The following is a 13,029-nucleotide window of genomic DNA, read 5'->3' as shown; positions in this document are numbered from 1 at the left end:
GTCCAGTAGAGGGCTCCCTCAATTAGTCTCTTACCAGGCCCAGGCCCTGCAGGAACAGGAAGTGATAGAGGAACAAGATGCCAGTGGAGAGGATAGCCCACCACATGTCCCCTAAGGGCTCCGGCTTGTACACACCTGCAGTGGGAGAGAATAGACAATGTATGAACATTATACAAAAAACAGAGCTGAAGATCCAGTTATGGATCGCTTTCAGTTTATTGGCTGGGAGATTAATCACTATTGGTATTCTTACTCCCCCTTCAAAGAATGCAACTGATGTTTTTCTTCAAGAGACCATGCTTTCCCACTTTGTTCAAAACCAGTGCTGACTAGGGATGGTGGTGTCTAGCTTGTTTGCTGTTTCACAAGCATAATCACATGGAGCCTTTGCATTCATGAGGCCCTTCCTACCCCTAGATCCCCATGTACCCCTCCTCTCTCTGAGCCTGTGGGTGTCTCTCCAACAGAGGATTGATTGAAAACAGGTCCATGTGTTGAGGCATTTTTCCACCCCTGTGCTCTAGTCAAGACAGAGTCAATTAAGTCCGGGCCAGAGAGAGACAGCCCAGCAGCACAGAGCCAGGAACAGAGTGGAGGGGTGGAGAGGGGAGGGGGAGCTGAGGGAACAAGCCCTCTATTCATTGTTCCCCTCGCTTGCTCTCAACCCAAAGCCCAGTGGACTAGATAGCACTCTGCCATCACAATGCACAGAGAGCCAGTACAGACACCCAGATACRCAGAGATTCCTTATCACCGAGTCATCATGAGCTTGGCTAGGACTGAGCTCTCGCTTTGTCTCACTGCCATTTCACATCAGCCATTGGAGCAGAATGCATAGACATGGAGTTCCCCTCCCCGCTTTTGGGACTCGGGGCAGAGTGACTCAAATTCCACTGTATAATTGACAGAGCAGTATCCTATCAAATACAGATGTTGCCATCAGGCAACATGAAGGCATAACTTACTGTGAACTCCTCTACAGTACAGCTATGGGCTTGGTTTTACTGTAGTTGTGTTTAGCTCACCTCCACCCAGCTCTTTGGAAAKAAACTTTTCATTTATACATCTAGTACACATTGAAACTGCTATGACAGCCCCTATTGTTTAGGGATATGAATCCTTCCTTATGTTCAAAGATATGTTACACGTGTATGATACGGACTTGGTTGTTCCAAATTGGTGTGAATGTGTTAGGAGCCAGGGTGTTCGTGATCTTACCGATTTTCTTTCAAGCGGTCATAGCGGTTACATTTTAAGCAGTTTAGCTTCTTAACTGTATTGGAGAGAAATAGTAAATCACAGATCGAGAGCTCATTCAATTCTCTTTGTTCAAATTGTAGTCCAGACTTTTGTCGTCAGTTGGGGAGCTAATTTGAACAACATAGGCCACCATAGTCTTTTCTTCTGAATTGTTGTCAGGTAAATGATTACTCTTTTTCATAACCATATTATATGTTCTGCTTTGATGTTAAACATCTTTAAAAAAAWTWTTTGAATGTCAACACTGGTGTTGAGGCCATGCACAGAACAGCTAGCTGGCAGGCATATTCACTGTCATTTCAACCTCTCCTTGTTCCAGTCTAATCCCCACATGTTTTAAGATGACCACCATCGTTCCTGTTCAAGAACTCTAAGGCTTCATACCACAATGACTACCGCCCTGTAGCACTCACATCTGTAATCATGAAGTGCTTTGAGAGGCTGGTTATGGCACACAACTCCATCATCCCAGACCCACTCCAGGGAGTAGTGCGTACAACCCAGTGCATCACTGGGGCCAAGCTTCCTGCCATCCAGGATCTCTATACCAGGCGGTGTCAGAGGAAGGCCCTAAAAATTGTCAAAAGACTCCAGTCACCCTAGTCATAGACTGTTCTCTCTCCTACCGCACGGCAAGCGTTACCGGAGCGCCAAGTCTAGGTCCAAAAGGCTTCTTAACAGCTTCTACCCCCAAGCCATAAGACTACTGAACAGATAATCAAATGGCTACCCAGACTATTTGCATTGCCCCCCCTTCTTTTACACTGCTGCTACTCTCTGTTAATTATCCATGCATAGTCACTTTACCTACATGCACATATTAATACCTCAATTACCTCGACTAACCGGTGCCCCCGCGCAATGACTCTGTACTGGTACCCCCTGTATATAGCCTCGTTACTGTTATTTTACTGCTGCTCTTTAATTATTTGTTACTTTTATTTTTGACTTCTCTATTTTTTACTTAACACTTATTTTTCTTAACTGCATTGTTGGTTAAGGGCTTGTAAGTAAGCATTTCACTAAGGTATACACCTGTTGTATTTGGCGCATGTGACAAATACAATTTGATTTGAATTTGCATACCGCCCAAACAGATCCAATTGCACTTCTACGGCACTCACCCACCTAGATAAGAGGAATACCTATGAGAGAATGCTGTTCATTGACTACAGCTCAGCGTTCAACACCATTGTCCCCTCCAAGCTCATCACCAAGCTTAAGACCCTAGGACTAAACACCTCCCTCTGCAACTGGATCCTGGACTTCCTGACGGGCCGACCCCAGGTGGTGAAGGTAGGCAACAACATCTCCGCCACGCTGATCCTCAACACGTGGGGCCCCACAGGGGTGTGTGCTTAGTCCCCTCCTGTACTCCCCGTTCACCCACGATTGCGTGGCCACACATGACTCCAACATCAAGTTTGCTGACTACACAACAGTGGTAGGCCTGATCACCAGCGACGATGACACAGCCTACAGAGAGGGAGGTCAGTGACCTGCCAGTGTGGTGTTGGAACAACAACCTCTCCCTCAGTAAGACCGAGGAGCTGACACACGCACGGTCGTGCGTCAAAAAAGTTCTACAGCTGTACCATTGAGAGCATCTTGACTGGCTGCATCACTGCTTGGTATGGCGGTATCACCGCCCTCGATTACATGGTGCTACAGAGGGTGGTGCGGCAAGTCCAGTACATCACTGGGACAAAGCTCCCTGCCATCCAGGACCTCTATATCAGGCGGTGTGAAAGGAATGTCGGGAAAATCTCCAGCCAGACTCCAGCCACAGACTGTTCTCTCTGCTTCAGCACAGCAAACGATACCGGTATATCAAGTCTGACACTAACAGGCTCCTCAACAGTTTCTATCCACAAGCCATAAGACTGCTAAATGGCTAACTAAATAGCTACACAGACTGAGTTGACCCTTTTTTTTCTTGCACTGCACACTCACAGGGCCCTACACACGTACGCAACTGACACACACAGTCACTGGAACTGACCCTGTATAAAGTATGCTTAATTACTTTCTCGTGTTCTATTTTTATTTGTGTGTTTTTGTTCTACCTTGTTAATATATAGTATTACATTGTTATTGATTACTGCATTGTTGGGTTTGCAAGAAAGGCATTTCAATGTACTTATGCATGTGACCATAAAACTTGAAACTGGTTGCAAGAATGGCATCTCTACACTAGATGGCAGTCTGTCAGTTTTCCCCAGGTCTCCGCCTCTGTCAGTGCAACAATCTCACAACTGGGAGAAGGATTTCGATTGGTTGAGGTTAGGTAGCAGTGATGAATAATTCGAGATGGTTTAATTTCTAGTGAAGCACCCATGGAATGGAGACAACAGAGCACAGAATTTCATAAGTGCAAAAGAAGATGGAACGTACCTCCTTTCCTGAAGAGGTATACCGGCACCAGGTAGAGCATGGAATGCTGAATGTAGTAGACCTCCTTCTCAAACGGAAGCTGAACACAGACAAACAGAACAGATAAGTGTTCAGCATCTACATGAACATCATCAGCTTCATTTCAGCATATACACATACATGAATGTTCGCCTTACTACATTGAATGTTAAACAATGTCCTGCTCCTGCAATTGACATTGTTTGGCTATGGAAATGTTTGAAAGCACAATTGGATCAAAACATGGCTGGTGTTTAGTCTGAATAAAAGTGGCGTTCTGGTTTCAGTTAGGCAAATTCCCGTTTTAAAACAAACAAGAGAACCATTCCCATAGGCATCAGAGTGTAACAGCTCTGTAAAATGGCCAGCTAGCCTTAACAGTACAAAGATATGTGAGTCAGATTGTGGCTGCAGAGGAAAGGAGGTGTCTGTGTAAAGCACAGAAAACCCACAGAGTACACACTCTCTAGACCAGGGGTAATAACCCATGCTGCAGGGCTGCATGGTCTTAGAGTTAATCACATAACAAAGCTATTCTTTACACTGAACGCAATCAATTCCTGTCCATATGGTGACTTCTCTTAATGCATTACCTCGAGGAGGAGACAAAGGAAACACTACATCAGCACTATTTAAAGTCGGGGAAACTTTACTATGATTTTTTTTTGTAAACAAATAATTAAAAAGCACAGATTATTGTATGGAACAATATACAAAGGTGTTTGAGAAGGATAGGAAAAAAATAAGAGTACACGTATTCATTGGTTTCTTTTCATTTTGATAAAAGATTAAAATGTAATGAATTGAAGGTTATTTGTTGATGTAAAAATCTACATTTGTCATTAGATTTGGGGTGGGGTCAGGAGAAATTCTTGTGGGAAAAAAATGGGGTCCCTGCAAAAAAAAAAAAGTTAGAATACCTTAGGTGATCGGTTATGACCTTATAGATGACTGTGTCTGTAGCGCAGACACAGAACTCTCCTCCAGCCTGCACAGACAGACGGGTGTGTGTGTGGAGCCTCAGTGTTGGTCAGGGGTTCCTGAGAGTTGCCGGTCACGTGCTGCTGTGGTTACTGGGCCAACAACACAAACCCTGCCTGCCTGCCAGACAGCAATAAAAGGAGGTAGGAATTGGTGGCCACAGACCAAGAGCAGGTTAAGGGAACTCAAGTGTACTAAACAAGGCCAAAGTCACATAATGAGGCCTTAGTTACGTACATAGCCTTTGTCTTTACTGTTCAATTCCCCCTCCTATACATGCATTACAGTTGACAGCATGGCTGGAATTCTTGACGAGACTTTCAAAGGGTGCATTTACTTTCTAATAAGACAAATCTTCTGAATAAACTAAAACTCGGTCCAAACTGGACGCCACAGATTAACAACAAACTACATTTCATTCGGGTATTGTGAACTGGACTAGCAGAATGTGTTGTACGGTCTGGTTATTTACCACCATGTTTGCTTTGTTTAACTATTAATAACTTGTTAGAAATAAAGTATACAGTGCCTTCAGAAAGTATTCACACCGCTTGACTTTTTCCACATTTTGTTGTGTTACAGAATGAATTTAATGGATTAAATTGAGATTGTCACTGGCCTACACACAAATACAACCCCATAATATCAGTGGAATTAAGTTTAGAAACTTTTACAAATGTATTAAAAATGAAATGCTGAAATGTCTCGAGTCAGTAAGTATTCAACCCTGTCGTTATGGCATGCCTAAATAAATTCAGGAGTACAAATTTACTTAAGTCACTTAATAAGTAGTGTGACGACCCTCCCAATGTCTGCCGAATTCTCTCTTCGCTCTTGTTTTCCTTATTAGGTCGGTGGGCGTAGCCGGGAGGGTCATCAGCGAAATGGGACACACCTGGGCTCGGGTGTGTCCTGGGGATAAATACACCTTTCCCTCACTCATTGAGGAGACTCACTCCACGCAGACATACTGTTGGATTTTGGTTATGGCATTTTTGTAGCTGTTTTGTGTGTTTGCTTTGGCACCTCTCATTATCACATCAATGCACACAACCACTGACTACACACCCCATTGTTACTTGTTTATAGTTAACTTTAGTTAATAAATACATTTGTTATTTGTTTATCTCCACGTTGTCTCCTTTTTGTTACGGGCTACAAGCCGGTTTGTGACAGTAGCATGGACTCACTGTGTGCAATAGTGTTTAACACATTTTTATTGACTACCTATTCTCTGTACCCCACACAGAGAMAATTTTAAGGTCCCTTAGTCGAGCAGTGAACTTCAAACAGATTCAACCACAAAGACCAGGGAGGTTTTCAATGCCTCGCAAAGAAGAGTACCTATTGATAAATGGGTAAAAAATTAAATTAAATAAAAAAAGCAGACATTGAATATCCCTTTCATCATAGTGAAGTTAATAAATATACTTTGGATTGTGTATCAGTACACCCAGTCACTACAAAGATACAGGCGTCCTTCCTAACTCAGTTGCCAAAGAGGAAGGAAACCGCTCAGGGATTTCACCAYGAGGCCAATGGTGACTTTAAAACAGTTACAGTTTAATGGCTGTGACAGGAAGAAACAGGATGGATCAACATTGTAGTTACTCCACAATACTAATCTAAACAGAGTAAAAAGGAAGCCTGTACAGAATAAAAAAATATTCCAAAACATGCATCCTGTTTGCAATAAGGCACTATACAGCTCCTGAGTGGCGCAGTGGTCTAAGGCGCTGCATCTCAGTGCAGAGGCATCACTACAAACTCTGGTTTGATTCTAGGCTGTATCACAACCGGCCGTGATTGGGAGTCCCATAGGGCAGCGCACATTTGGCCCAACGTCGTTAGGGCTTGGCCGGGGTAGGCCGTCATTGTAAATAAGAATTTGTTCTTAACTGACTTGCCTAGTTAAAAAAAAATATTTAAGTAAAATTGCTAAACATTTGGCAAAGAAATTAACTTTATGTCATGAATACAAAGTTATGTTTGGGGCAAATCCAACACAACTGAGTACCACGCTTCATATTTTCAAGCATGATGGAGGCTGCATCATGTTTTTGGTATGCTCGTCATCGGCAAGGACTAGGACATTTTTTTTATGATAAAAAGAAACGGAATAGAGCTAAGCACATACAAAATCCTAGAGGAAAACCTTATTCAGTCTGCTTTCAAACAGACACTGGGAGACAAATGCACCTTTCAGCAGGACAATAACCTAAAACACAAGGCCAAATATACTGGAGTTACTTACCAAGACGGCATTGGATGTTCCTGAGTGCCCTAGTTACAGTTTTGATTTAAATCGGCTTGAAAATCTATGGCAAGGCTTGAAAATGGCTGTTTAGCAACGTTCAACAACCAACTTGACAGAGCTTGAAGAATTTTCAAAAGAATGTGCAAATATAGTACAATCCAGGTGTGCAAAGCTCTTAACTTCTTATGGCTGCAGGGGCAGTATTGAGTAGCTTGGATGAAAGGTGCACAGAGGTGCCCATATTAAACGGCCTGCTCCTTAGTCCCAGTTGCGAATATATGCATATTATTATTCATATTGGATAGAAAACACTCTGAAGTATGTCTGTGAGTATAACAAAACTCATATGGCAGGCAAAAACCTGAGAAGTTCCACTTCCTGTTTGAATTGTTTCTGAGGTGTCAGATTTTCAACCAAGCTCTCAATTGAAATGACAGTGAGATATAGATGAGTTTTCACTTCCTACGGCTTCCACTAGATGTCAACAGTCAACAGAACTTTGTCTGATGACTAATGTGAAGGGGGGCCGAAGGAGACAGGAAGATTGATTCAGTACATCGTTTGACATGTTTCTACTGACTGTTACGGAACTTTTGGACATTTCGTCACGTTATAGTGGAGGCGCTTTCTGACTTTGGAATTGTTTACAGAAGGCGCGAACCATAGTAGCTAATTGGACATAAATAACAGACATTATCGAACAAATCAAGCATTTATTGTGGACCTGGGATTCCTAGGACTGCATTCTGATGAAGTTCATCAAAGGTAAGGAAACATTTATCATGTATTTTCTGGTTTCTGTTGASTCCAACATGGCGGCTAATTTGGCTATTGTTCTGAGCTCCGTCTCAGATTATTGCATGATTTGCTTTTTCCGTAAAGTTTTTTTGAAATCTGACACAGAGGTTGCATTAAGGAGAGGTATATCTATAATTCCATGTGTATAACTTGTATTATCATCTACATTTATGATGAGTATTTCTGTTGAAACGATGTGGCTATGCACTATCACTGGATGTTTTTGGAACTAGTGAATGTAACGCGCCAATGTAAACTGATTTTTTTTGTTATAAATATGAACTTTATCAAACAAAACATGCATGTATTGTGTAACATGAAGTCATATGAGTGTAATCTGATGAAGATAAAAGGTTAGTGATTAATTTTATCTCTATTTCTGCTTTTTCTGACTGCTATCTTTCGCTGGAAAAATGTCTGTGCTTATTGTGGTTTGATGGTGACCTAACATAATCGTTTGTAGTGCTTTCGCTGAAAAGCATATTTGAAATCGGACACGTCGGTGGGATTAAGAACAAGAATACCTTTAAAATGATATGACACATGTATGTTTGAGGAATTTTAATTATGAGATTTCTGTTTTTTTAATTTGGCGCCCTGCACTTTATCTGGCTGCTGTCATATCGATCCCGGTAGCGGGATGCAGCCATAAGAAGCTTTAAGAGACTTACCCAAAAAGACTCACCGCTGTAATCAAATTTATTTATAAAGCCTTTCTTACATCAGCTGATGTCACAAAGTGCTGTACAGAAACCCAGTCTAAAACCCCAAACAGCAAGCAATGCAGGCGTAGAAGCACAGTGGCTAGGAAAAACTCCCTAGAAAGGCTGGAACCTAGGAAGAAACCAAGAGAGGAACAACCATATGAAGGGTGGCCAGTCCTCTTCTGGCTGTGCCGGGTGGAAATTATAACAGAACATGGCCAAGAATATTCATGTTCATAGATGACCAGCAGGGTCAAATAATAATAATAATAATAATCATTGCCAAGGTGATTCTAACATGAACTGACTAAGGAGTGTGAACAGTGGTGTAAAGTACTTAAGTCGTTCTTTTGGGGGGTATCTGTACTTTACTATTTGACAAATTGTACTTCACTACATTCCTAAAGAAAATAATGTACTTTTTACTCCAGGCATTTCCCCTGACACCAAAAAGTACTCGCTACATTTTGAATGCTTAGCAGGACAGGAAAATGTGGTCTAATTCACACACTTATAAGGAGAACATCCCTGGTCATCTCTACTGCCTCTGATCTGGCAGACTCACTAAACACATGCTTCATTTGTAAATAATGTCTGAATGTTGGAGTGTGCCCCTGGCTATCTGTAAATAGAAACAAACCTAGAAAATGGTGCCGTCTGCTTTAATATAAGGAATTTGATGATTGAYTTATACTTGTACTTTTAATACTTAACTATATGTTGGAAATTACATTTACTTTTGATACTTAAGTATATTTTAAACCAAATACTTTTCCTCAAGTAGTATTTCACTGGGTGACACTTTTACTTGAGTCATTTTCTATTAAGGTATCTTTACTTTTACTCAAGTATGAAAATGTGGTACTTTTTCCACCACTGGGTGTGAATACTTAAGTAGATAGTGTTTCATTTTCAATAAATGTGAGGAAGGGTACAAAAACATTCCTGCAGCAATTAAGGTCCTCAAGAACACAGTGGCCATCATTATTAAAATGGAAGAGGTTTGGAACCACCAAGACTCTTCCTACAGCTGGCTACCCAGCCAAACTGAGCAATCCTAGGAAGAAGAGCCTTGGTCAGGGAGGTGACCAAGGACCCAATGGAACCTGATAGAGCTCCAGAGCTCCTCTGTGGAGATGGGAGAACATTCCAGATGGACAACCACCTCTGCAGCACTCCTCCAAATCAGGCCTTTATGGTAGAGTGGCCAGATGGAAGCCACTCCTCAGTAAAAGGCACATGACAGGCCGCTTGGACTTTGTCAAAAGGCATCTAAAGGACACTCAGACCATGAGAAACAAGAGAGTCTCTGGTCTGATGAAACCAAGATTGAACTCTTTGTCCTGAATGCCAAGCGTCAGGTCTGCAGGAAACCTGGCACCATCCCTATGGTGAAGCATGATGGTGGCAGCATCATGCTGTGGGGATGTTTTTCAGCGACAGGGACTGAGAAACTAGTCAGGATCGAGGGAAAGATGAACGGAGCAAAGTACAGAGAGATCCTTGATGATCTGCTCCAGAGCGCTCAGGACCTCAGACTGGGGCGAAGGTTTACCTTCCAAAAGGACAACAACCCTAAGCTCACAGCCAAGACGGTGAAGACCAAGACAACGCACAAGTAGCTTTGGGACAAGTCTCTGAATGTTCTTGAGTGGCCCAACCAGAGCCCGGACTTGAACCCGATCAAACATCTCTGGAGAGACCTGAAAATAGATGTCCAGCGACACTCCCCATCCAACCTGACAGGGCATCTGCAGAGAAGAATGGGAGAAACTCCCCAAATACAGATGTGCCAAGCTTGTAGTGTCATACCCAAGAAGACTCAAGGCTGTAATCGCTGCCAAAGGTGCTTCAACAAAGCACTGAGTAAAGGGTCGGAATACTTATGTGAAATGTGATATTTCCGTTTTTGCTTTGTCATTATGGGGTATTGTGTGTAGATCGTTTTTTTTCTCTCATCAATTTCATCCATTTTAGAATAATAAATGTCACAAAATGTGGCAAAAGTAAAGACATCTGAATACTTTCTGAAGGCACTGTAAATCCTTATGGACACGATGACTGATGACACTAAAACAAACCCCAGAACGTCTAGATATGATGTGTGAGTGAGACCATGCCCCATATAGTCCATGGGGAGGAGAGACCATGGGTGTTTCTCAATATGCATACTACAGTGCTCCACACTCACGCGCCGAGTGCATTCTCCGAGGACGTTCTTGTGAGGATGAGAGTGTGGAGAACGCATCAAACTTTTCATTTGAGAAGCATGCCCACTCCTCCTACCGTATTACCTCACGCTGCACCTCCCATTCACTGTACCTTCTTCCAGCCAGGACAATGGCAATAGAGACAAACCAAGATATCTTCTTATGGCTGCAAGGCAAAGTGTTGAGTAGCCAGTGAAATCGTGCCCATTTCAAACGGCCTCCTACTCAAATCTTGCTCGTACAATATGAATATTATTATTCTTTTTGGATAGAAAACACTTYCTAGTTTCTAAAASAGTTGGAATTATTTCTCTGWGTGAAACAGAAGTCCTTCTGCAGCACTTTTCCTGACCAGRAAGTGAAATGTCAKAAATCGATGCTCTTTTCAACTTGATGCCTATACATGGTCTTAACACTTAGGAGTCTGCTGACACTCTATACGCCTTCCTATTGGTGTAAAGAGGATGTCAGAGAAGAAATTTTTGTGCTCCTCTTGGTCTGTGGTGGAAAAAAACCTATTTCTTTGACGTGACCGTCCACTTCCGGTACTCTGAAGGAAGTGGGATTGACTTCTGTTTTGCCTTGGTAACGAACGGCTAACGTCTCCGGCTCGATTGTTTTTTGATACATGTGACCAATCATCTAATGTATGTTTTTTCAATATAGTTAATCAGATTATTGAAACTTTATTCGGAGTTTTGCCTGTTTCCGTCCTCTGACTGTGTTTACGTTGGAGAAATTTATGCCACTCGGCTAGTGCCAATGCTAATTGAAGAGGGAAATTTGCCATTCTGAATCGAAACAACGACTCATCTGGACAGAGGACACGTTCTTCAACATTCTGATGAAAGATCAGCAAAAGTAAGACCCATTTTATGATGTTATTTCATATATCTGTCGTGCATGTGAACTGGCCGTGGGCGCCCAATTATTTCTGTCTATTGTAGCTACGCTAATATAGCGATACATTTTGTTTTCGCTGTAAAACATTTAATAAATCGGAAATATTGTTTGGAATCACAAGATGCCTGTCTTCAATTGCTGCAGACTTGTATTTTTCAGAAATGTTTTATGATGAGTAATTAGCTATTTGACGTTGGTGTCTGTAAATATTATGGCTGCTTTCGTGCAATTTCGGATTGTAGCTGAAATGTAAACTATGGTTTATACATGAAATATGCAAATTTTTCGAACAAAACATATGCTATACAATAAATATGTTATCGACTGTCATCTGATGAATTTGTTTCTTGGTTAGTGGCTATTTATATCTTTATTTGGTCGAATTTGTGATAGCACCTTGATGGAGTAAGAAACTGATGGAGTTAGAAAAGTTGTGTCTTTTGCTAACGTGGTTAGCTAATAGATTTACATATTTTGTCTTCCCTGTAAAACATTTTAAAAATCGGACATGTTGGCTTGATTCACAAGATGTGCACCTTTCATCTGGTGTCTTGGACTTGTTAATGTGTGAAAGTTAAATATTAAAAAAAAAATAGATTTTGAATTTCGCGCCCTGCACTTTGAGCTGGATGTTGTCATAAGTGTACCGGTGTCGGGCTGCCCCCGTAAAAGGATATACACAAAGCAAAAGTTATTTCAGAATGATCAGCTAGCCTTTGCCTTGATGACAGATTTGCACACTTTTGACATTCTCTCAACCAGCTTCACCTGGAATGCTTTCCCAACAGTCTTGAAGAAGTTCCCACATAAGTTGAGCGCTTGTTGGCTGCTTTTCCTTCCCTCTGCGGTCCAACTCATCCATCTCAATTGGGTTGCGGTCGGGTGATTGTGGAGCCCAGGTCATCTGATGCAGCACTTCATCACTCCCCTTCTTGGTCAAATAGCCCTTACACAGCCTGGAGGTGTGTTGGGTCATTGTCCTGTTGAAAAACAAATGATAGTGGGACTAAGCACAAACCAGATGGGATGGCGTATCGCTGCAGAATGCAGTGGTAGCCATGCTGGTTAAGTGTGCCTTGAATTCTAAATTAATCACTGACAGTGTCACCAGCAAAGCACCCCCACACGTCCTCCTCCATGCTTCGTGGTGGGAACCGCACATGCGGATATCATCCGTTCACTTACTCTGCGTCTCACAAAGACACGGCAGTTTGAAYGAAAAATCACAAATTTGGATTCATCAGACCAAAGGACATATTTCCACCTGTCTAATGTCCATTGCTTGTGTTCCTTGGCCCAAGCAAGTCTCTTCATCTTATTGGTGTCCTTGCAGCAATTCGACCATGAACGCCTGATTCACACAATCTCCTCTTAACAGTTGATGTTGAGATGTGTCTGTTATTTGAACTCTGTGAAGCATTTATTTGGACTGCAGTCTGAGGTGCGGTTAACTCTAATGAACTTATTCTCTGCAGCAGAGGTAACTCTGGGTCTTCCATTCCGG

At 42.1% G+C, this 13,029-nt stretch overlaps 1 protein-coding gene across 3 annotated transcripts in view; it reads right to left on the bottom strand.

Moving 5' to 3' along the window:
- LOC111950828 (transmembrane protein 164) overlaps positions 1 to 13,029 on the bottom strand; it is a 62,083-nt gene that overhangs the window by 6,145 nt on the left and 42,909 nt on the right. For all 3 annotated transcript variants that reach the window (XM_023968728.3, XM_023968729.2, XM_023968727.2), the window contains exons 4-5: positions 3,655 to 3,733; positions 35 to 135 (exon numbers count right to left, since the gene is read on the bottom strand). In XM_023968728.3, coding sequence (XP_023824496.1) covers positions 35 to 135; positions 3,655 to 3,733 — 180 coding nt within the window. The remainder of the gene's footprint in view (positions 1 to 34; positions 136 to 3,654; positions 3,734 to 13,029) is intronic.

This window comes from Salvelinus sp. IW2-2015, linkage group LG23 (genome assembly GCF_002910315.2).
Source record: "Salvelinus sp. IW2-2015 linkage group LG23, ASM291031v2, whole genome shotgun sequence".
NCBI lineage: Eukaryota > Metazoa > Chordata > Actinopteri > Salmoniformes > Salmonidae > Salvelinus > Salvelinus sp. IW2-2015.
The sequence above is the reverse complement of the archived record's forward strand: the minus strand, read 5'-3'. Positions and strand labels throughout refer to the sequence as shown.